Consider the following 23565-nt stretch of genomic DNA (forward strand, 5'->3'; position numbering starts at 1 on the left):
GACAGTATAGTCTTCTGAAAGAAGTGACAGTGAAAATAAGTTGATGTTTGAGTAGAAAAGAAACAGCTTTCTCTTGCACACTCTTTTGTACACCCGAGATGTATGCAACTATGGGAAAGCATACTAGAATATTTTAGTAGAGAGGTGTCATTCAGAGCTGAAGAGTGATACCTAGCAGTTATTGAAACTTTGCAGGCTGTCACATTTATTTTCATGCATACCCGTTCAGTAAGGAATTCTTTGCTGTTTTTTTTGTTGGTTGGCTGGGTTTTCTTTGAAAATCTGTGTCTCTGCCCTTCCTACAGAGCTTTTCGTGGTGCAAGAAACAAGAACGCTTACCTAATGGTGAAAAGCTACAACTTGCTATAACATCTCTGTCACCTAGATTGCTAAAAAGTTGAATATTAGGTTAAACAGTATACTCGATATACTAAATTAAGATGACTTTCTTATTTGTATATCACACACATGAACAGCTGGTTAATTTTGATATTGGAGTCATGATCAGGCTGACATGGGGTTTTTATGTCCCGGTTTTCAGAATAGCAGGTGACATACGAACCATGTGGTTTCACGTGGTGATTATTTGTTGGAAATCGAATACGATCGCTGACTATGAAGTTGATTTGTCTTCCATCACTTTACACTATCACTTAAGACCTAACGTGGCAGTTTGCCAGCCGTGCTTTGTGGAGAAGTTGAATTCGTGCTGTTTATAGATGGTAACCATTCCCCGTGATAACGGACATGGTGTCGAGTTGAGTCAGTTGAAACAGTTGAAAAATAAATGAGTTGCCCTTACACTTTCCTCCTCCTTTTCTTTCAGTTGCAGCTGCAGAAAACCCAATATTTGCAACTGGGACAGAGTCGTGGCCAGTACTACGGTGGGTCACTGCCAAATGTGAATCAGATTGGAAACAGTGCCATGGATCTGCCCTTCCAGGTGAGTTTAATAGGGTGTTTCTTTCTTTCTGGAAATTAATGCTGTGCCTGCATGTTATTTTTTCCTCACAGGAGACCATGAACAAGCTGCTGGTTCAGAACACAGCACCATGGCCTCAGCAGATCACCCTGTTTTAAAAATTTTTGCTCTTTTGGAATGGAACATAATTGTGTATGGGGATGTGTGGATATTTTTGTACTGTATATATCTAGTGTTAGATTTTAGTTCTCTTGTCCCTGGTCGTGATGCTTTTGTGTCAAGAATACGCAGAGGCGATGCAATTTCTTTATCAGTGAATATTCATGGTGGTGGTGGGGTTTTTTTGTTCAGTACCAAATTCATAACGAAATCTTCTGCAAAGATACCTGTAGACTCAAAGCAAAAGTGGAAGCAAATAATGCAAGGTGGTGTGGAAAGCACTGGGAGATGGGGGTGTTGAAGAAGGTACCCCATGGTGGTGTGCGTGTTCCACGGGAGTAATGCATGGATTTTGGGAGAGGAGAAGGGGGAATGGCACACAAACCAGTGTCGGAATAGTCACTTTTCCTTGGTCTGGCTGAAAAGTAAATGTAGAGATGTACTGGCTTTTTTTTTCCCCTGCTGTTGTGACTCCAGAGGTAATGCACTATAAACAGAAAATCAGTGTTTTATACGAATGTTTTGCTGTTAGTAAACATGTTTGGACAGAAGATGTTGTACAGTGGATAGGATTAGGTGATGGATACTTTTGGGACTCCTGACTTCTATAGTTAGTTGATTTAGGGTGCTCAAACTAATTAAAATTTCTGCATTAGTTCTCCTTTTTTGAGTAGTAATATTTACATTTTATCTCACAAGGATGTGGTAAGAATTAATTTTTGCAGTTTGTGGTTTTCTGATGAAGGCTGGCTTAATAAATACAGAGAAACTACTGATGACGTCCTCTATGCCTTTTGAAATACATGTAGACAGCTGAATTTGTGGAAGTTAAAACCTTGAATCTTGTGCAAGAGGAGAAACAAACGTCTATTTTAATCTGGTTGCCTTTAGGGAATACAGTGCAGAGGTTTGTAACGTTACGAAGCCCTTAGTATTACTCCACAAGTGCCTGGTCTCTTCAAGTTTTTGTCTTTCCTTTCTTGTTAAGGAGGTTCATAGTTACTGTTCGTTTTAAGCAATAGTATTTCAGTATTTTTGTGCTTGATGGCCGTTACTGACGGTTGTTACATAGACTCTTTTAGACCTGAAACTAACAGAGTGCTTGAAAGTGAGTATTCAAAAACGTATGAATGACTAGAGGAGGACACGGAAACAAATTGTCCTTAAACTCCAGGGTTTTATGTATTTTTTTCACACGCGCGCACACACACACACACAAATCCAAAGTTGATACCGTTACAGATAACAAATGGTGGCAAGCAACAAAACAAAATCATGTATTTGTATCGGTGATGAACGCTTTCCAGGTTTTTCGATTTTGAGCTAACATACGATGAAATTGTCAAAAGATACTTGTACGATGTGCCGATCCGGTGAAGCCTGTCTGGTTGTCTCTGGTAAGAGCATTAGTGTCTGAGAATCTTGGTTCTTTGCATTTACAGCACAACGGAGCTCTGGCAGAAGCCTTTGGAGCAGTTCCTGTCTCTTTGGTAAACAAGTATTTAGGTTTGTGCAAATACGTATTTAGGACTGGTGTGCTGTTTGCCCAGGTAGATACGTATTTTGGCACACGTTACACTTTTTCTGGTATGCACACTGTGATTTATTTGATTTTATTTATTTGATTCACCGTCCCAGCTCCAAAGGAGTTATGGTCTGTCACTTAAATACAGGTTTTGCCATGCATCCCAGTTTGGAACATGCATAATAATTCCTGTACAGACTCCCTGGACTTGCTGTGGTCTGTCATGTGATTACTTATGATTTGTGGGGGATTCATTTGATGCAGACGGTGGTTTATTTGGCACTGTCTTGGCCTGTGATTTAAGCAATCTCTGAGCATGTGCACTTAGCCTGCATGTTAAACTCCATCGGGAAAGGCAGAATGATTACCCAAATGCTGCTTGTCCCCAGGGGGCACCGAAATGTAGACTGTCACTAGGTACCACTCCTCGCTTTCCCCCTCATCCACCTTGCTCGTTTTTATTTCTTAAGTCAATGTCTTGATAAATCTTAAAGGGACACTGTTGCTTTAGAGCACTGAGCTTTTTCCTTCCTGTCTGTGAGTATTTAGCTTTTTTCAATTTTTAATGTTTTGTCGAGTTTTGGTTCTGATCTCAAATCCTTGAATGTTTTTTTCAGGGAAGTGAAACAGTTCTAGTTCTTCATTTTCCAAATAAAATTGATGCTCAGATCTGTTCTTCCTTTTTTTTTTTTTAACCACAGTTGTTTACTATAGTTAAATATCACATGCCCTGCAGGGATGGGGATTTTAATGAAGGTGTGTTGCCTGCTGTTTGGTCCAGAGTAAGTTTCATGGGATGGTTGCTCAGAGAAGCCAGACCCGTTGGCGGCGGTACCCGTTTTCTCAAGTGTTTGTATTATTTTCTGATTTCCCTAAGCGAGTTAGGGATTCACTTGAGATCTTTGTTCCTGGAAAGCCGGAGAACAGCATTGCCCCAAAATTCCCCGCTCTGTAAGTTGTAGCCCTGTGATGGGGCGTTGTCTGTTTACTTGTGCCACTGTTGCACTCAAATTACATTTTTGTTGTGTTTTTATATGGAAGTTGTGCCAAAAAAAGGGAAAACTTAAGAAATAACTATTTTTGCGTTCAACTTTTTGTCTGTATACTAATATGCATTGGTTTCCTTTTAAATTCTAGGTGAGGTCTGCATTCTGTATGCTTCAGACCAGCTTCTCCTTTTTTAGTAACATTGTGGTTGAGACCACTGGCATAGGAAATTGCTGCTTCTGTTGACCTTCCAAGCATGCATGTATTTGTGAATTTTGCTGCCTCTTGGGGTAGAAATGATGGAACAACAGTACAAAGAAGAGTTTGAGACCTGTTGTTGTGGAATTAGGAATGTTCCCAGTTCTGTGTAGTGCCAGTTAGGTAGAACTAGATTTTTGTTTAGTGTTTGCAGCGGAGATTAAACCAACATGTTCTAATTTAGATATCTTAAAATTGAGATGCTACGACTTGAGGTTTCCAAGTCTTCATACAAGAAAGTCATACTTGCTAAGGAACTGAAGCAAAACACCATGATCTCAATAGCTGAGAGTACAGTAAAAAGTCACTGCGCTCTCTTGCTAGTCCCATGTTGACTTAAGCAATATTCTGCTGCTTATAAGTGTTGGCCCTGAAACGAGAAAACAAACACCACAGCCACTTTGCATCCATTTATATTAACACAGGTTGTGTGTGCATAGAGGGAGAGGAGACTAATATTTGCTAAATAGAAAAGAGTTTAAAATAGTAGAAAGACTCTTTAAAAAGTTATTGCAAACAAAATATTTTAAAATAAATGTAAAACTTTTCAGAAATAATCATTTAAATAGCCAAAGCTGGACACTTTATTTAAAAAAAAAAAAAAGAGAAAGAAAAAAAGATTAATGTGGAAGCCAGATGGTTTCATGGCTTGGCAGACAGGACAGTGCATTTGCCACGTTCAGCACCTGAATGGAGGAGGAGATTTTGGATTTCGAAGCAGATGGTGTTGAGGGACTCAGCAAAGCTGTTCACATTGGCAAGGAGTGGAAGACTGTGTAGCTTTTTTTCCCCCAGAGACCCATACATTGCTGTTGCAGTGTGAGTAGAGGTTGACCATTCGGTACGTCCTTCCCCCTGCCCCCCCGCAGGTATACACTGAGAAGGGCTTTTGAAAATGTAGGAGAAGTTTTCCAGTTTAGCCTGGGAATTTATCTTCCCTGTCTTTTCTTTGCCATCCTCATTCTCTGAAACCCGTTGCTGACAAGTAAATGCTCTCAAGATATTGGCGCCGATAAGATTCAAAGTGGAATCAACCCACCTAGGTTCACTGTGCAACCTGAATGACATGAGAATCACTTAAAAATATCGGATGCTATAACTTTTTCTAGACAGAGGAGGAAGGAAACTGCTTTTCTTTTTCTTTTAATTCTAGCAGTGTCCCCTTAAAATAATTATGCTGAAAGGAGGGGTGAAAGGAAGTTTTGAGAGAACATGGCGTGTTCAGATGAATGTTAGGCTCACTGCGCATCTTCCTGCATCTCCTGCCCTTGTAGTTTAAGCTCTGGTTGTCAGCATGTTCCTTCTGGATGCATGCTGCATGCTACACCAAGGGAATGTAAACAGCAGTTGTCAGTAGGCTCCCTGCCGCACTCACTTGTGGTATTTTAGATATACAAAGGTTGGAGAGCAGCGCTGATTTATGAGAGGGCAGGTCTAGCATGGTCTGTCTCCACTTGTCTCTAATCTCTGTCTGGAAGAGATAGCCTTGGTAATTGCTTTCCATGGCTGTAGTGAAAATGTTGTGGAGGAAAAATTTACATGGTTACACTTGTCCATATCTTTTTTTGAGTTTTATTCCTTAGAATAATACAGCCTTGCATACAATATGAATAGGTTCTGGGTGCTCGTGCATGTATTTTTCTGCTTATAACGTCATGTGTCTCTCTCAGACTCCTTTTCAGTCATCAGGACTGGACACAAGCAGAACAACTCGGCATCATGGTCTGGTGGACAGAGTGTATCGTGACAGAAACCGTCTCGGCTCCCCGCATCGGCGCCCTCTCTCTGTGGATAAACATGGAAGACAAATATCCTTTGGTTCATGAGCTGGCAGTGAACACCACCTACCTTTTCAACAGTATTACAATTTTCAGGTTTTATAGTTCCCTTCTTCCTCCCCACCTCACCTGTCAGCGGAGTTGCTTCCCATCTCTGTGCAGTTAATATCATCTGCTTTTTCTGAACTGTGAGCCAGTCTATAAATACCTACTATTCTGTAAAGTAAGCATTTACCTTCCTCTCTTTCCTCAGCTCTAAGTGGGGATAATGATACACATGAAGCCGAGAGGGATTGAGATCCTTTGATGGAAAAGGCAAGACAGTCTTGGTGAAACTGAGTTTCCCTTCAGAACTGAGTAAATCCAAACGAGAATAATTCTTTGCAGTTCATTGTGCGTTTTATTACAAGTTGATTCATCAGTTTAGCATTTGCCAAGCGCTATTTCTTCTTGCCATTTGTGAAAATGAATTAGCTTATTATTTCTGACTGGCTTAAAATGTGCCGCAGTCAGACTGGCTTGATGGGGCTAAAGGGGATGTGTGAGTGGGAGAGTGGAGAGATGACGGCTTCTCAGGGAAGAGTTAGATGCTCAGAAAGGGAAAAGGAGGATGGTTGTCCTGTTGCTCAAACATTACAACAATCCAGATAATGTTTTGAGTGTCCTTTTAAAGCCAGTATGCTCCCCACAGGGAGTCTGCTTCCCTTTCTCATGCGAGCTTAGTGGTTCTGACAGGGTAATTTGAATTATTCCTTAGGAAAAGATTTCAAATAGTCCTCCTACTTAAGTGAGAAAGTGGTGTTCTTCCCCTTAACTGGTGGAGTCACGTGGACAGCTGTCCGTATGGCACTGTGTATCTGTCACCTCCATCAGACACAAGCTGGAGAAGGTTAGTAGCACAATCGTACGCGTGTGTTAGTATTTGGACTGCGTTGTCTGATACTACACTGGCATGTGCAACAAAGGCCTTCATTGTTCCCCACAGCAGTTGGTCATCTGAATTGCCATGACTTCCTGAACTTAGAAATGGATTTTTCTTCCATTTTGCTTATTCTTTTAGATGACCTGCTTTTAAACTTAAAGTGTGTCAGGGTAAATCTTGCCAGGTGTTCCAAGGCACACCCCAGAATTGTTGATTTGTAAAAGACTTGGATGTTTCTCACTGCGCAGAAGCTGGGCTAGTCTGCCCTCGCAAGCGTTCGAGTGGAAAGGAGCACCGAGTTCCCTGTTCCTACCCCTCATGCTCCTGGCATTGGAGGTGCCGGGTTGCCTAAGTGGTGGCCTACGTTCCCGAGTGAAGGACAGTTCATCATGAGAGATGTGTTGACCGTGGAGGTTCCCGTCTCCACAACGTACATACATCCTGAACCAGTCATTTTCCCTCCCTATGAAACAGGGATGCTTTCTTTTCAAAGACTAGTATAACTGAAGTATGTATAAGCAGCTTTCAACTTAAAAATTGCATTATTTGATCATGCATAATCTTAACAAAGCATATCAAATTATTTTCTAACGATGGCAACCAATTTACCCTGTATTCCTCTCAATCCCATTATTGAAACAATTGCTCTTCAAACTTGAACTAATTTGTTCTGTGAATTGATTGTTTCACAAGGAAATTGTGCCTGGTATATGCCATATATAGACTTTGGTTTTTTAATGCAGAGTATTCAGGTTTTACTGAGTTGGTTGCATTTATCTGGGATTAAGCATTCTTTGATTTAGAGAAACTGACAATAAAAATATTGGGTTTGCCTTCCTTTCAGGACAAATTCCGATTCTGCCTTGCACCAGAGTACTATGACTCCAGCTCAACCAGAATCCTTCTCAGGAGGGTCACAGGACATGCAGCAGAAAAGAGGTAAACAGCGAAAAACAGCAAAAAATACCTGTAACATTCAAAGCATTGTACTTCCGATTATACCACATGTGTTGGTGTTCCTCTATTCCTGTAAATACACGTATGCGTAACACTTTCTAGATTCAGTTACGCAGGAATTGGAACACAGGACCACATTCACTCTTCTGGGTACTGAAATCCAGAAAAGATTATACAAAGCTGATAGAACACTTTCCTGAACCCCGTCTTCTGTTATTCTAAGACCTTGCCCTACGGGGAAAAGTAATCTGGGTGTGTGGGACTCTGGTGGTTAGACTGCTCTCAGCGGTACTAGAGGTTTGCAGTTTGTGGTAACTTCTAGACAAGCGTAGAGATCACAGGCATTTCACGGCCAGTGAAACAATATTGTAAAGTAGCAAGGGTTCATCTAGTTTTTTTTCTATGGGATTGAGATGACCAGTGAATACGCCCTCAGAGGCAACGCTTACAAACAATACTCTCTGACAATATTTCTAGTTACAAGCTGGAGCGGCGCAGCCCTCCGGCACTAACAATTCTGGTGCCCTCTGCTGGCCCTTGCTCCTGCTGTCAGTTCAAGAAATACGTTAAAAGCTCTTAAATCTGTGTAGAGACATTTAATCCTTAAACAACCACCCAGAGGTAAGTGAACACGCAGCACTCGGATGCATATGCGCTGTACGGCAGCTCTTCCATATGCTTCTAGAGCTGTAAAACATTAAATAATGATCATCTTAAACAGTATTGCACAAATACGGATTTGTAGTCATCAGGGTGAAAGGCTTCTGTCGATACATCTCTCTGGGCTTTCTTCTGATGTTTCTTTGTCACCTTGCTATTAGCATGATGAAACAGTTGATTGCTTTGAGCAAACAAATGTGCTTGGAATATGGAGAAGTAACAGCTTTATAGCGTTTCTCTATCCCAGGGGAGATGGTCCAGATTTCTCCCCACTGGAATTGTCCTATTGGCCACCCGTTAGATGCAGCAGGTGTACATCGCTTGTGCAAAATGCAAAAGATAGGAAAAACCAGGTCCCAAGATACACCCTGCCGTTTAGATCTAAGCGGATGAAATTGGAAGCCAAAATTTTTTTCAAGTATTATTTGGGGTTTTTTTGAAGCTGATAATGTCTCCTTGCTAACGGAATACAATTTTAGTCTCTTCTGGTCGTTTAAAAAAATGTTGATCTCGTAACAGTAGAGTGCCGCTGTTTCATATTCATTGATAATAGGTTACTTAAGAGTTTTCAAATGGTTAAACTTCCAATCTGAAAATTTCTTACTGAGAAGCTTAACATTGTGATATGATTCCTTTTGTTCTCATTTTTTAGTTTTGTTACTGACTGTCCCTGGAATGGAGGAAACCACTTCTGAGGCAGACAAAACCCTCTCTAAGCAAGGATGGGACACTAAAAAGGTAGGAATCTCACATTTCAAAGTGCAGCGATTTTATTTTCTAAACATATTTAGGTAAATTAATGCTCTAAATATTGCCAACCAAAACAAACTGCTTCCAGAGATTAGAGATTAAATGCTATATTTAGCAACAAATCACTAAACATTAGATCAGAAAGGCACTTTATATGTACGTGTGCATGCACATGTTTGATTATATCAGGAGAAACTCTTTAAATTTGAGCCTTGTTGGACCAATAAAGCAAAATACCTTCTAAGAGCTTCACAGAGCTCTTGTGTAGAAGAATAGCTCTTCTGTAGAAATGTATTAAATTAAACTTACTAATTGAAATATATCCTAAGCATTAATCTCTAGCACTATCTTTGCCTTTAAAAATGTCTTCCTTCTATTTTAGACTGGGTCATCAAGACCTAAATCATGTGAAGTTCCAGGAATCAAGTAAGTTTTGAGCAATTTTTTTTTAAAGAGCATTGAGATCTTTAAGAAAGAATGCTGTGTATTGAATGTCCTCTTGCTTTTGAGTTTTCTGAAAAGCCCTTAGATGGTGTAATGCTGCAATAGATACAAGACAAGCCAAAACCTCGTTGGCTATTACATCTCTGGTTTATCAGAAATACAGTGTATGATTCTGTATGAGGCACTTTCCTTTTTAAAAAAGATTTTTATAAAGATCTGTCCAGGCTGAAATTTAAATTGAGATGTGTCTTTTTTTTTTCTTTTTTTCCCTCCTCTCTCCCTGATCTAGCATCTTTCCATCAGCTGACCAGGAAAACACTACAACACTGATTCCTGCTACGCATAACACAGGTGGCTCCCTGCCAGACCTGACAAACATCCATTTCCCTTCCCCTCTCCCAACACCATTAGATCCTGAGGAATCCACATTCCCAGCCCTGAGTAGCTCCAATAGTACCGGGAATCTTGCTGCCAATCTGACTCACTTGGGCATCAGCACTGCCAATCAGGGTAAGAGCATGACTCTGAGGCGTTTCTACAGGCTGGCCATAACATGTCACTTGTCTTAAATTAGGGAAGTTGCGTTGCTGAATATTACTGTTTTGTCTGAGAGGTAGTCGCACTTCACGGTTGACTGACATTTCTTTGTAAACAAGTTTTATCAAGCCATTTCTGTACGAAAACGTGAGAAAGCTGTATTTTGTTACGAGACTTACAAATTGTCTTTCATTTCTCTCATGTTCTTGGTGCCCAAATCGGCTTTTTTTTGTTTGGTTTTTTGTTTGTTTGTTTTATGTGTAAGACTACAGGAGAGACTAGCATCCAAAGCGTGCCTCCCTTGTAATTAATTGTACTTAGCCCCAACAGCACTCGTGTTACGGAAATATCTTAAGTAGGCCTTTTGTTTTCATTCCTTTAGAAGGGTTTTTTTTTTTCAGTGTGAGGATTCTTTTGGAGAGAGAACATTGCTTGCTTCGTCTGAAGCAAATTTTCTCCTTTGAGCAATGAAGAATAATGTGGAGCCTTTACAAGGTGTGCTAGTTTTTGTGAGCTTGACTGCTTAAGTTTTGAAAATATCCTGAATATTCAGGCTATATAATATAGCGGGGCTTTGGAAAACAGTACCAAATGCACACCTTAATTTCTCACAGCTCTCATTTTGGGGCCTTTGTGTTGAAATCGTTGCCTTCCTAGCAGCGTAGTTTTTGTTGCAAGTTCTTCTCAAGTGCTGTCGCTGTTTGAGCTGTTCAGCATGGTGAGTCTGAGTTGTGTTTGTTGGGGTTTTTGGACTTCGGCCATACTGATAATTTTATTTTTAAAAAAACCCCACAAACAAACATTATTTGCCATGCTGGCAATTTATCGTATTCATTCCGATCACCTGGTAATTTCAGGACTTGTTAACTTTATAGGCAAATAGCCTGAACTGGTGATTGTTATTTTTGAAATAATTTCACTAATTCGTACTCGACTAGTTGTGAAGAGGGTTGCATTTTTTTATTGTCAGTGACAGTTGCAGTCAGTTGATTCCTAGAATAGAAATAAGGCGCTGTATCCAAAAATACAAGTATGTTAGGCAGGATTCTCTTACCCACTTAAAAATCCTCTCGTATATTGGGAAAAGGAAATAATTCTTGTCAGGTTAAGGTAGTGTTACGACTGAGCAGTTACATTTAAGAATGAAGCAAGAAGACGGTTTAACCATTTGAGTACAGAGCAGGTCAGCAGCTTTCAGCATCCTTTAACAAGTTTTCTGGTCTCAAAAGAGACTATACAAAGTTTCAGAGGTGGGCTGTCGCTCCAGTAGGATTTAGCGAGTCTATGCCGAGAGCACTATTGTGTGTATAAAAAGAAACAAACTACTTGCGTGGAGTTCGGCCAGATTGCCGCTAAATTTTTATGCCGTACCCATAATTAGCAAAGTAAACGGTATAAAACCAAACCTGTAAGTATATAATTGCTTTGAAAACATTTCCTGATCTATCAAAGATATACCCATTGATGATTTTCCTGCTTCTCTTTGGAGACAATCCCATAGTTTGATCATTGGCACGGTCAGCGTTTGGTGCTTTTTTAACTGATTTTTTCCAAACCCTCCTTGCCTCTCTTTATCTTCTAGCTCTTTAGCAGAAAATGTAAAGGCTTTTGAACCTTTTGCGGGAGCTCTGTGCATTGCACGGGCATGCCCTCAGCAGCCCCAAGAAAAGGTGGGGAAACAAACATCTGCCAGGTTACAAAGAACTGCCAGCAATTTAAGACTACACGTTTGTGCATTTGAGTTTGTCAGTTCGCTGACAAGTTCCTTGAGACGGTGTTGATTTTGAAAACATCGCAGGGGAAGCCAGGCAGTCTTCAGAATCTGCGCGGTTTGAGCCAGTTTGCCTGCTGGCTCCTTGGCAGCCCGGACTTCCTGGCTCCCTGGCAGCCCGCCTGGAAGCCTTGAGCGTTTGCCAAGTGCCTAGGAGCTCGCAGGCTCTTGTGAATTCCTCCTTTCTGGCAGCTCTAGAAGAACAGCTCGCTAGCTAGATTGTCCTGAAATCACTTTCCAGGGCGTCTCGGTTCCTCTAGGGTGAGGCAGAAAATAAGAAAAAGAAAATAGGGGAGTTTCAAAAACTTCCAGATTTTTATCCTGGATTTGAACACAATTATGATACTTGGATTGTTTATCCCTACCCCCTGCTAGGTCGTGGCTTTTTAGAGTGTGAAGGATATTTCCTGCCTTCTGTGCGCTGGTATGCCATTAAAAATGGAGTACTTCCTGTGTAACCCGTTTGTCTTCTGCGTTTTCCATTAAATAGGTGTTTGCTTTTATAATATCGCAAGTGCCCTCTGATTAGTCTTGTTATATGATCTGTTACCTTCTCCCTGAAGTTTGAGCCCTTGCAAATAATAGAGCAGACTGTGCTTCTCCTGGGTTCCGTGCGTGCGGCCCGGGAGGTGTGCGGGAACGATACCTGTGGCTTCTGTAAACCGCTGAAGCTGCTCTGCCTGTTTCAATTTCAAGTCGGCATCTGTGCACAAACCTGAACAACCGTGACTGGTTTTGGCCCAGGGTAAACCACGGGGATCTTCCTCTCATCCTGATGCTCTTCAGCCTGAGAAAATAAATTGCAAATTAGCTAACGAGTTGCAGCCTGACTGGCCAAAGTGCATGCAGCACTTTGCATTAAGCGGTTGCCCACTTAGGCCATTCATTTTTCATCGTTTAGGTAATTACCTCTATACAAGTATCAATAAACCATTGCTCTGTTCCCATTTAAGCTGGTTTGTTCCTTCCTGGCAGGAATGACGACGACGCCAGCCCCTTCCCAGCAGCACCGTCAGCCAGCCGTCAGTCCTCTCTCATTGAGTGCAGACTCAAGACGACCGCAGTCGCAGCAAATGTCTCCTACGCTTTCCCCTTTGTCACCGATTACTCAGGTAGGAACTTACTTGGAGAACTAACATTTTTCAGTCACAGAGTAATTATTTTACCTAGGGAGAAGCTGGCTGTAACTTCATCTCTCTTGCTCTGTAATTTTCTTCTTTAAATGTGTCCATTAATTTAGAGCCTCAAGAAGAGAGAGGTTTGTAGAGGGGACAGATTTTACTTTCGCTTTTCTAGAACCGTGGTGAAAAACATCTATTAGGACACTTTTCTGTAACAATATTGTCCCCAAGTTAGTTGTGAAATTTGAAAGACGTTTCTCAAATTCATGAGAGAAGCTCGATTAGCTTTTTAAATTGATTTCAGAAGTGTGACTCTGCGACTGACTAGCTTATCAGTTTCTGACCTGGACATTCAGCTGGGCTTTTAGAGTATTTGTTTGTTGTACGCTGGAGGTGATATTAAGCCTTTTCAAGCATGGTCTTGACTGTTTCTGAACCTTTAGGTAACATTTTTTAAATGCAAGATGAGATTGACTTAGTACGGTTCACTTGGTGTGAACTTGATGTGCTTGAAAATGAAGGGAAATGACCTGCCAGCGTGGATGATTTTGATCCTTCTTTTTAAGGCCGTGGCTATGGATGCGTTGTCTCTGGAGCAGCAGCTTCCCCCATATCCATTTTTTACCCAGACAACTTCCCAGCAACAGCAGCAGACCCAGGTGGCAAGTACCCTGCCTCAGAATACTCCTTTAATGCAGACCTCTGGTTTACAGCGAGGAGCACAACTCCCCCCACTCTCCGTCACGGTACCTTCTACCATCCCACAGTCACCTCCGGGCAGCCAGACCCAACCGTCAATGGGAATAGACATCAACTCGGTAAGCTTGGGCACAGCTGAAAATTGATAGAGCTTTCCTTCGGAAAACCTGGTAGCGTACAGCGTAGTGTCAGAGTTCAAGCTGGACAGCCCTTGTCATAAGTGTACTTCTAGGCAGAGTCTGAAGTAGACTTAGAATGGTTTTGGTTGAATCCACATTTAAATGATTTATAGAGGAGAATCTGGTTTTAATGTACGGCTTAGGGTGGCCGTAGTCTCATAAAACGGTGTCCCTTATGGCTCCATTAGACCGGCTTAAACATATCGGCATTTATTTCGTACCTTGCTGCTGCCGTTGCACTGAGATGTATTTTCAGGCTGTTAAATGTAACGCACCCCCAACACATGGTACGTTACACAGTGTGCTGTAGGCTGGAGGAGCTAGCAGAACTTTGATAAAGAAACCTGCTAACAAGCATTTTCCAAAAGTTGCAGAGAACCAGGTATTTTCTTACACTTTCTATATTTAGAACCCTTTCATTTTAAGGGATTTTAGAGCATACATTATTATCGTCAAAAATTGGATTCGTGGCTGCCTTCCGATGCCCAGAGGAAATGGAGTGTATACATACACATAGCGAGGGCTTACGGACACGTTTCCTTTTTTGCTTGTTTTAAGTGGTCTGTTACGAAACGTTGTCTCTCTCTCTGCGTATGAAAATCCAAAATGCAGAGCAAGGTCAGGGTTACAGGCTAGCTGGGGAGGAATTTCACAGCTCATTCTCTGCTCGTTCTGCCCTGCTGTATGGGATCTTGGTGATCCGACCTGTTGTGTCCTTCTGGCGGTGTTGTAGTGACAGTAGCTGGTTTGAGAATGAGAAGAAATCATTGACTATTGACCTAGCGCTTGATCGTGGATTTCATTTGCGGATGAAATTTTTAACAGTTTGTGCTGATAAGAGCTTCTTGAAAGAAGCTGCTTCCCTTTCAGGATTGGAAGGGGAAGAGGAAGGACGAATCCAGCAGTGGAAAGGACACCGACCCGCTCAAAATGTGTCCGATGTTTTGATTCTAATACTCACATAGCTGCCAGTACAGATGATTCTGATGGTCCTTCTTTGCTTTCTGTGTTGCTTTCCTCATCCTAAACTTCTTCATGACCTTAACTTTTAGGGTGCTGTGCTTATCTTTTAAAGCAACTGAAATAATTCATAAATAAACTTAAATTTAAAGCTAGTTTATCAAAAAGCCGTTTGAGCTGCGTTACAGTCTCGCTGACAACTTTGATGCAGTTTTTGTAAAGCAATATTGAAATTAATTTTGCTGTAGTTTGGATGTCTGCTTAAAGCGCGTAAGTAGCAGTGCATGGCAGAAAAGGGTTGAGACCTATTTTCTTGCGATTTACAGAATTCGGTGTCAGAAAGCATTGGTAGTGCAGCGTTCTCCCACCCCGCAAAGCTGTGTGATTAAATTACTTCTTTTCTTAGAACTACTGGATTGCAGGTTTTCCTCAATCTGTTGATTTCTAAAGGAAGTCTAATGAGAAGAGCTGTGCTTACTGTTTATGTTAATTAGTGCAACATTCTATTTAAATGCCATTAAGATTATTAATTTGTTCAAATCCAGGGTTCTTCATGACTAAAAAAAAAAGGTAAATCTTTGAAAATGTGTTCTCAGGACGACTGAGAACAATGTGAATGTAACTAATGTAAACCTGCAAAACACAGTGTGAATTCTCAGACAGCGTCTGTTCCGTGTCCTGGGGTAAAATGCAGCTTTGAGGAGGATTCCAGTCTGCGTGGTTATACACTTCAATCCTGATAACGCACCCAGGCTATTTAAGACTAGGCAGAGTAATACGAGGAGGATTTCCAGAGCAGTGTAAACACAGGTTAAGAACGTGTGGGTATGGCAGTTGAACTGAAGAATAAATTACATTATTTTTGAGTAGTTCCCAGCTTTCAATACTACTTTTCCCTAAATCGTTGGCTGACCAGATTATTTTTTTTTTTTAATTGAACGTAACTGAGAACAGTGAGAAAATATTTCAACGGTTTTGCTTGTACAACAGCACTGCCCCGCTCTCAGCCGTTCAGTCAGACAAGACCATGCCACGCTGACACCTTAACTCTCTCCTTTTTGCGGCATCGTTCACAGTAATCGTGTCTTCATACACAGCCAAGAATTGAAGAGGATGGTTCCTCCCAGCTTCCTCGAGCTGTATATGCCAGAAGTTTATAATTTTCCGACCTTCCATCAATCCCATGGTCTTTAATTCTGTGTTGTTCTGTAGGCTTCACTCCAGCAGTACCGCAGTAATGCTGGATCCCCAGCCAACCAGTCTCCCACCTCTCCTGTCTCCAATCAAGGCTTCTCTCCTGGCAGCTCCCCTCAAGTAAGGGACTCTGTGCTTCCACAGGCCTTGCTTCTTGTGTTTGTTTTTAGTTGAGTCTCTCCATTACTGACCCATAGTTGTCTCACTGTAATTGTACGTGCCTCATGCATTACTGATGTCTCATCTTGTTCGCAGTTTCATTCAGTTCCAGAGTTTTTCAATAGCTGGTGAATTGCCTTTTTATTGGTCAAAGCTACTGTTTGAACGCTATTAGAACTCCGTTATTTCTTTGGGGTGTACCGTGGACAGAACCTCCAGGTAGACCCCTTTCAATTAGCAGTGTAGGGGCTGACAGATAAGGTTGGGAGGGCAGGGGGGAGAGAGGGGGAAGCTTAGGTGCGTCCTGCAGCAGGATGACTCCCGTGGCACTCAATATCCCTTGTGTGGCCAAATGCATTTACATCGGGACCTTTTTTTACGTGGGAACATACACTTTGAAAGAAAACACAGGAGAAAATGCTCTTAAAATGAGCAGTTGTATCTTGTGGCTTGCAAGTAATGGGTTAGTAAGCAGGCTTTCTTGCATGCTAGCTGGTTTTTCCTCCTGTGTATGTATATACTCGTACATCCACGTGTCCCATATGCAAGTCATAGCTTGGTGTGCATGTAATCCTATGAAGGGGAATTTTTATCTGCCAGCAGCAAGGCAGTTAAAAACAAGGCAGTCTTTGGGGGTGCCCCTAAGGTAAGGGAGTGAGTGCATTTTCAGTACAGAAATAATCTGATGCTGCTAAAATAGCTCCGTATGGCTGCCCTTTTCCTAAATCCCACCTGTAGAAACGAGGCGCAGGAAATTCTTCCAGAGCATCACAACAGAGTCTGAAAATACATTTTCTGTTTCATCGTTTAACGTTTAAGGCTGTAAGGAGGATCCTATCTAAATAAGTGCTGCCCCTTCATGGTTCCAAAGCAGAAGCTTCGTCTCTCCTTGCCATTAGCCAGAGACAGGTCACTGGTAAGCTCAGTCATAGATCCGAGTGTCAGGACTGTCTGGATTTTCTTAACCCTTGCTTAATTGCTTCTTAACTTCTCTCTCTTCTGCCTGCTTCTGCCAGTTCTGCTGTGTTCTGTGTGTGGCTCAAAGAAAACAAGCAAACTTACTCCTCTAGGCTGTCATGTAGAGCAAAGCTGTTGCCAGTCTTGCTGCAAATCTCGGGTCCAGTTCTCATTTGGGCAGCGCATCCGATTTTGATTTTTGCGTTGATTTTCTTTCCCCCTTGACTTCTCAATAACCCTTTCTTGGTTTTGTCCACAGGCTTGTTGCCACTGGTCAGGCCAAAGTACTGGAGTGCAGCAAGCACTCCCCAGTGGAGCACAGACTTGACTGTAATTTTTCCTGCTGGGCCTGTTTTATCCTGTAAACTCCTGCTTAGGTTTTGCTGTTTTCAAGTGGGACGCCGTAACTCACGCACGAAGGGAAGAGGGTTTATTAATACCACTTAACTTAGTATTGGCCTCTTAAAAAATACCCGCACAGTTCTTTATTTTTGCTAAATTAAAAATGAGACAGCTTTCCTGCCTCCATCGATGAACCAGAAGCTAGTAGTGGCGAGCGAGCTATCTGTGGTGGTGGTTGCAATGGCGAGAAGCAACGGGGGAAGAAAAATTTGGGTTGGTTGCGATTCTGGGGGGCAGCTCCCAAGTAGCAGGATCCATTAGACTGTAGAGTAACCTGCCAAGAGTAAAGGCAGATTGGTTCCAGCAGCGGAACATGCCCGTTGTGGAACAGTCTGGCACTGGCTGACAGGAGTGGAATAAAGTCGGTGCGACTGGGTAGGCGTCCCCCGCTTGCTCCTGTTTCTCTGATTAATTTTAGGTTAAATCGTTCTGCAGCGTATCAGTATGATGAGTGACATGCTCTAAAAATAGAAATCCGTGGTTTGATTTTTATCACATACGGTTCATTCACCAGAATTTATTTTTCATGTTTCCACATCTCCAAATCTATTTGCTCTTGTGTTTTAGATGTGTGTTTGTTCTATGAAGGTCTTCCTGTTCAAACACGAATTGAAAAGCTCTGCTCGTAGTTCCCAGCTTTGTGTTTGCATGGCTTTTCATTGACGATGGCTTGTTTATTACTACTTCGCTTTCCCCCTCTAACACCTGGCATACTGTTCCAATTAGATAGAAATCTGCTTTTTTTAGTAGAATGGCTGTATACTGGATAACATGGTATGTATTTTTAGATTAATAATTTAAGCCAGGGGTTTTGTGGTTTGGGTTTTTTTTTTTTTTCCTTGCAGTCACCACATCATTAACCCAAGAAGATGTACTGTTGACAAAACAGACCTCATCTAGTGTTTCTGGAGGAGATGGTGTTAGCAAGATGTTTTTCACAGCGCTGTCGATAAATTATTCTAGGACTCTGAAGTGTTGAAGTAATGACATTTCCAGTTGATTTCCTTTGGGAGTTTCAGTGCTTACAGATGTAATAACCGGTATACTTGAGAGCTGAGGAATAAATACGGGCTTGTATGTTTTGTTAGGAGCTACTCACGTAGACTTACACAAATGGATTTTGGTCTACTGTTTATTATTTTTCATGCTGCCCAAGCTTTTTAGGATGGGGTCGACGCTTAGTGGAATGCAAAGATTTTAGTTTTTGCCCTACTTCTGAAAAGCTCCTGTAAAAAGGAAATGTCAGACTTTGATGGAAAAAAAATACCTTGATTCTCTTTGGAGCTCTTGAATAGCCATTGTATTTCTAGTGCCCGTCCAAACTGGCTTTGATTCACGTCGAGTATGTGACATCCTGAAGCGCAAATTTTTCATTAGAAATGGCTATAAAACTTCACACAGCTCTGAAGCCGTGCCTGCCGCTTGAGATGGGAAGGACTTTCCCGTGGCAGAGTTAAGCTTGGCCGGTGCTGGTCGGCTTGCTGACTTAGCTCTACGCTCTGACTCCATTTTTTTTTTATTATTTTATTTTTTTTTAAGAAAAAAAGGTAACACGCATAGCAGTTTGAATAATGTGGAGTTTGAGCAGTTGATCAAAGTGTGACTGGGCAGCAGGTAAGATATCAGCGGTTTAAAGAAAAACATGGGGCTTTTTATTTAAGTAGTGCTTTGCTTTTTCTCTTGTCAGGTGTAATGTGGCTCTTGCTCGTGATGTTTGATAACTTCCTCGTAGCCCTGTCTCACGCGGGGGGTAGAGCAGCCACCGTAGTTTTGAGGACCAGATGATAAATTGGAAGACCGGCTCCAATTACAACCATTTTCCATTTTTACCTGCTTCTAAGGAGGGCATCGAGTAGGGTGTTAAGCTCCAAAGATGTCGTCATTGTTCTGTGGTCATCGCTGTGACAGATCATTAATGCCCAGGGAAGTGAATCAAAATCTTATTTTTGTCCATAAAAGCCTATTCTTGGCTCAGGCTCCATTTAATCAGTCTTGAGGATGAGCTGGCTTCATTTAGCTAAACCATTTCTTACGGAGAAGTTACCGTCGCGACCTTCTCTGACAAAGATTTGGAGGCAGTTGTCTCTACCTTCTCCGACTCTGCCAGTGTCACACCTGCGATGCAGCACGGTGGAGGTCCGTGAGCTTTGTGTTTCCAGGGTTCTGACGTTATCCAGCAGCGCTTGTTCCGCAGCAAATTCCTCGCTTCCCCAAGTGCGGTCAAACCGCACCCGCACCCTCGCGTGCGGCCGGTGGAAGGCGCTTCGCGGCGATGCTCGGAGCAGTTCTTGGATGGAACGGGATCTGCTCAGCAAGGAGTTTTGCGGCACGGGCAGCATGTGCTGAACTTTCAGCCACCTTCCCCCACGGAGTCTCGTTCTCGGGCTGTGAATTCCTCCCTTGATGCCACATTTATCCAAAAGCGTCCCTATAATGTGGTAGCCGAGGATTCTGGCCGAAGGTGGGAAGGTTTTTGTTTGCTTTAAAAAGAATATGTTGTTGCTTCTTTCCTGATAGTCCCCTCTCATGGAGCTCGTGGGCAGTTTAGGGTTTGGTGGGGTTTTTTTAATACAAGATTTCCATTCTTTTCCTTGCATGCAACCTCCAAATAAGCTGCGCTGAGATCTGCTGCTGCTGTAGGAGGGAGAATGTTTAAAACGGGATGTTGCCTGAAATTTTTATGTTCACTGTTGTGGACGTCAAACTGTGGGGTTTTTTTGAATATCTTAATCTTTGGCCGTGTTCAGTGCTTCTAACTGTGGTGGCTGGTGTAACTCTGTTCTGACATTTCCTGGGCCTTTGCTTAATTTCATACGCTGGTTAGGTTTCTAAGGAGAAAATTTGTAGCCGTCCTCTTTTAATGCATAGCTAAAACAGCTGGAAAGTGCTGTGCAAGGTATTGAATTATTTTTTCAAGAGAGATACAAACGCCCCATGCAAATTGTCTTTTATAGACACCATCCTTTAGACGCTCGCTTTGTCAGGAGATGGGGGTTTTTTTCAGCTGGAGTATCAGAATTTGTGACAGGTTTAAATAAGGAGTGATCTCTCTGTGATATCTTTTATATCTGGGACAGTACTGAATAGTATTGAAAGGTCGACCTCAAATTCTTGGTCGCCTTTAGAATAATTGGTAAATGATGGAGAATAACTGACAATCGCTTGTCGTGCTAGAGGGGACAGTAAAATCAGCAAGGCCGAGGAATTCCTCCCAAGATTCTTGCCTTCGAACTGCTGATAACACGCTCGACCGGGCTTTCTCGTTAACTCTTCTGATCTGCAGCTAAAGCGAAACGACTTCAAAATGTCAGTTTTGTTTCGGCACGTTGTTGTCTCGGTGAAGCTGGCTGCTCCGTGAACGCGAGGTTGCAGAGACAGTGAGCTCGTCGCTCCCTGCGTGCCGGTGATCAGCTTTGCATTGCTTTTTGGTTTAACGTGCGGTTTAATTCTGCGTGGGGTTTGTCTTTCACCAAAACCAAACCAAACACAAACCCAAAAATTCCCCGAAAAGCTGAAGTTGCAGAGTGATTCTTATTTCTCGTGTTACCTGGCGCACTCGTCTGTTTTCATAAATCAGCAGTTTTATATGTTGTATGTCCCCCGTGAGGAAGTTTGTTTGGTTTACTTGACTGTGTTTTTGTGCTTACCGAAAGGCAGCGTAACAGGGAAGGATTCGTGTCTTGGAGGCACATACTGAATGTTTTATGAACTTGCTGGTGGCTAGTGGTTGTTAACAACAAAGGGCACCGCTAACTAACTTTGAGAAGAATCGGTTGGAAGGCTGGAGTCACTCGCACGCCGTGGGTACGTCTGTTTGTGAGATTTTTGCACCATAAAGACTCTGTTTTGTTTTCAGCATTCTTCCATTCTGGGGAGTGTATTTGGTGACTCCTATTATGATCAGCAGATGACAGCTAGGCAGGCTAATGCCCTATCCCATCAGGTGAGCAAATTCATCTCAGATTTTCAGCTATATTTCGGCCACTTTCAGCTTAAAATAAATATAGATCAACTTCTGATTATTTTACGTGGGATCAGATTTTGTCCATACAGTTTTACTTCTCTTATTTTCAGTTTGCAATACTCGGGGATTTCTTTGCTTCTGTTGTTTGTTTTTGTTTCCCCCCCCCCCCCCCCCTTCCTTCCCCTTCCTCCCTCTTAGCCATCATAGCAGATGTTTTTAAAGGTGTTCTGCCAAGTTTTTTGGATTAAAGATAATGAAAATAAATTTCAAAAACGCCACGTCTCCGGCCGTAGTTGCATTGGGGAAGGATTCGCCTGTAGGCGGTAACAATATTTACTCCTGGATTTTGCAAACAACTCGTGCACGGTACCAAAACCTCGCGAGCAGACCCACGCCTTCGTTAGTTTGGCCAGCCAGTGCGTTGATTCATTGAACTGTGAAACACGCTCTGGTAGCAGGAAAAAATGAGACGCCTTCTGAGAGGCAGTGCTTGATGGGCAGATACCCGAGTTAGTGGCGTAAATTGTGGTGGTTTTGTTTTTACTTTGTTTTAAAGCTACCTTCTCTTTTGTTCTTACGGTATCAAAAGCAACCATTTTATTTTTGCATCCACCCTCTCCTCGTTCCCCTGCACTCTCAATCTGGCAGTAAACTATTCTGGCAAGTTAAGTGAAAATAGACCATATTTTGATCAACGAAACCTAAAGATGAATTTGTTTGCCTGTCTCTTTCGACATTACTTCCCGTACTTGAGCTTTGTAAGTTGTTTTGCTGTATTTCCTGATGGTTAGAAGTAATAATTCCTTTGTGCCTTGGTCTTCAGCTTGAACAGTTTAATATGATAGAAAACGCCATTAGTTCCAACAGCCTGTACAGCCCTTGTTCCACCCTTAACTACTCCCAGGCAGCCATGATGGGACTTACCGGCAGTCATGGCAGCTTGCAGGACTCGCAGCAGCTGAATTACTCCAGCCATGGAAACATCCCCAACATCATTCTTACAGGTAAGAAAATCACGGACTTAACCGACAAGTAAAACCCTCCCGGTGCCGGTGTTTCCCTCCGTTGTGCAAGGGCTCGCTTCGAGCCGAGAAAGGAAAAGGGTTTCACCCTTTTGTGTAAATGTTCGTGTGACCGGCCTGGCGTATCCCCCGAGTGCTGGGGAGCCTGACGGCTCTCGTTTAATCCCAGCAAACAGGTAGAGCTGCAGTGGCAGCGCCGATTGTCTTAGACTTTCCCTGCCTCTGAATTTACTGGATCCTCCGTCGCAGCGAGGGAGAAGCGGTGAAAGCCGAACTTCTTCCTCTGCTGCTCCGTGCGAGCTTGCCAGCAGAGAGAGTTTTTAGTGTCACGTATGGTAGCGAACCTGGTCACGGTTGGACGTTCGGAAACAATTCCTGCACGGGCCACTGAGAAGGCCGTAGTTCGGTCCACCTTTCAGCCAAGGACTCCTGCTGATTAGAGTGACGTGAATGAAGGTTGTTGCCCCTAAACCTAAGGGGGAGAAAAGAGGCTGAGGTGACAGCACTTTGTGGCCCCCAAATATATGTATGTGAATTTTGTGTTGTGTCAGGCCGTTACGACGGTTTTGAGATGCTCTGACACATCTCTTGCTCATCCAGCTGGAAATGAGGATAGATGTTCCTCGTCTGAACTTCAGCCTTAGTTCAGTAAATTATTCCAGAATCTTTGCAAGCTGCTTTATGACTCGTCTGCCTGGAGAATATTTATTTGCTAAGTCCTACCGACACCTTTCCCTTCCTCTTCCCCGCAGTGACAGGAGAATCTCCTCCCAGCTTATCAAAAGAACTGACCAGCTCTTTGGCAGGAGTGGGAGACGTCAGCTTTGACGCGGATTCCCAGTTCCCCCTGGATGAACTCAAAATTGACCCTTTAACCTTGGATGGACTGCACATGCTGAATGACCCAGACATGGTCCTCACCGACCCCGCCACAGAGGACACGTTCAGGATGGACCGGCTGTGAAGCGTGGACACCAGGAGCGTGGGAATGACGCTTGTTCCCGGAGCCCAGCCGAACTGGAGAGTCCGATGGGTCAGTGGTGTCAGAACAGGAGCTGCTGAGAGCGGTAGCTCTGTCCTGTACAACGTGTACAATGAGTAAAGCTTGTCGTTCTAAGCTTGCAGCGCTGCAGACCCCTACTCCCTGTCGCGCCGTATTCCGCCCCTTATCCACTCATTGCCATTAATGAGGAAGGAGTTTCCATCAGCCTCTTCCTCTCCGGAGCCCCCTCCCCCCC

The 23565-nt window shown here is 42.7% G+C and overlaps 1 protein-coding gene across 1 annotated transcript; it reads left to right on the forward strand.

The window, feature by feature from the left end:
* Positions 1 to 563: 563 nt before the first annotated feature.
* CRTC1 (CREB regulated transcription coactivator 1) lies at positions 564 to 23441 on the forward strand. The gene is made up of 15 exons (XM_009331576.1): positions 564 to 578; positions 827 to 943; positions 2524 to 2571; positions 5522 to 5659; positions 6457 to 6518; positions 7396 to 7490; positions 8821 to 8906; positions 9301 to 9344; positions 9652 to 9872; positions 12646 to 12782; positions 13358 to 13609; positions 15842 to 15943; positions 21198 to 21284; positions 22129 to 22309; positions 23080 to 23441. The coding sequence occupies exons 1-15, from the start codon at positions 564 to 566 to the stop codon at positions 23289 to 23291; spliced, it is 1797 nt and encodes a 598-aa protein (XP_009329851.1). The 3' UTR covers positions 23292 to 23441.
* Positions 23442 to 23565: the final 124 nt, after the last annotated feature.

Source organism: Pygoscelis adeliae, unplaced genomic scaffold, assembly GCF_000699105.1.
Source record: "Pygoscelis adeliae isolate BGI_AS28 unplaced genomic scaffold, ASM69910v1 Scaffold419, whole genome shotgun sequence".
Taxonomy (NCBI): Eukaryota; Metazoa; Chordata; class Aves; order Sphenisciformes; family Spheniscidae; genus Pygoscelis; species Pygoscelis adeliae.

Excerpts from the sequence above, each read along its gene's own strand:
- CRTC1 (XM_009331576.1), top strand. Across the intron at positions 8,907-9,300 it reads AAGGATGGGACACTAAAAAG|ACTGGGTCATCAAGACCTAA; the intron begins GTAGGAATCTCA and ends CTTCTATTTTAG. Across the intron at positions 12,783-13,357 it reads CTTTGTCACCGATTACTCAG|GCCGTGGCTATGGATGCGTT; the intron begins GTAGGAACTTAC and ends CTTCTTTTTAAG.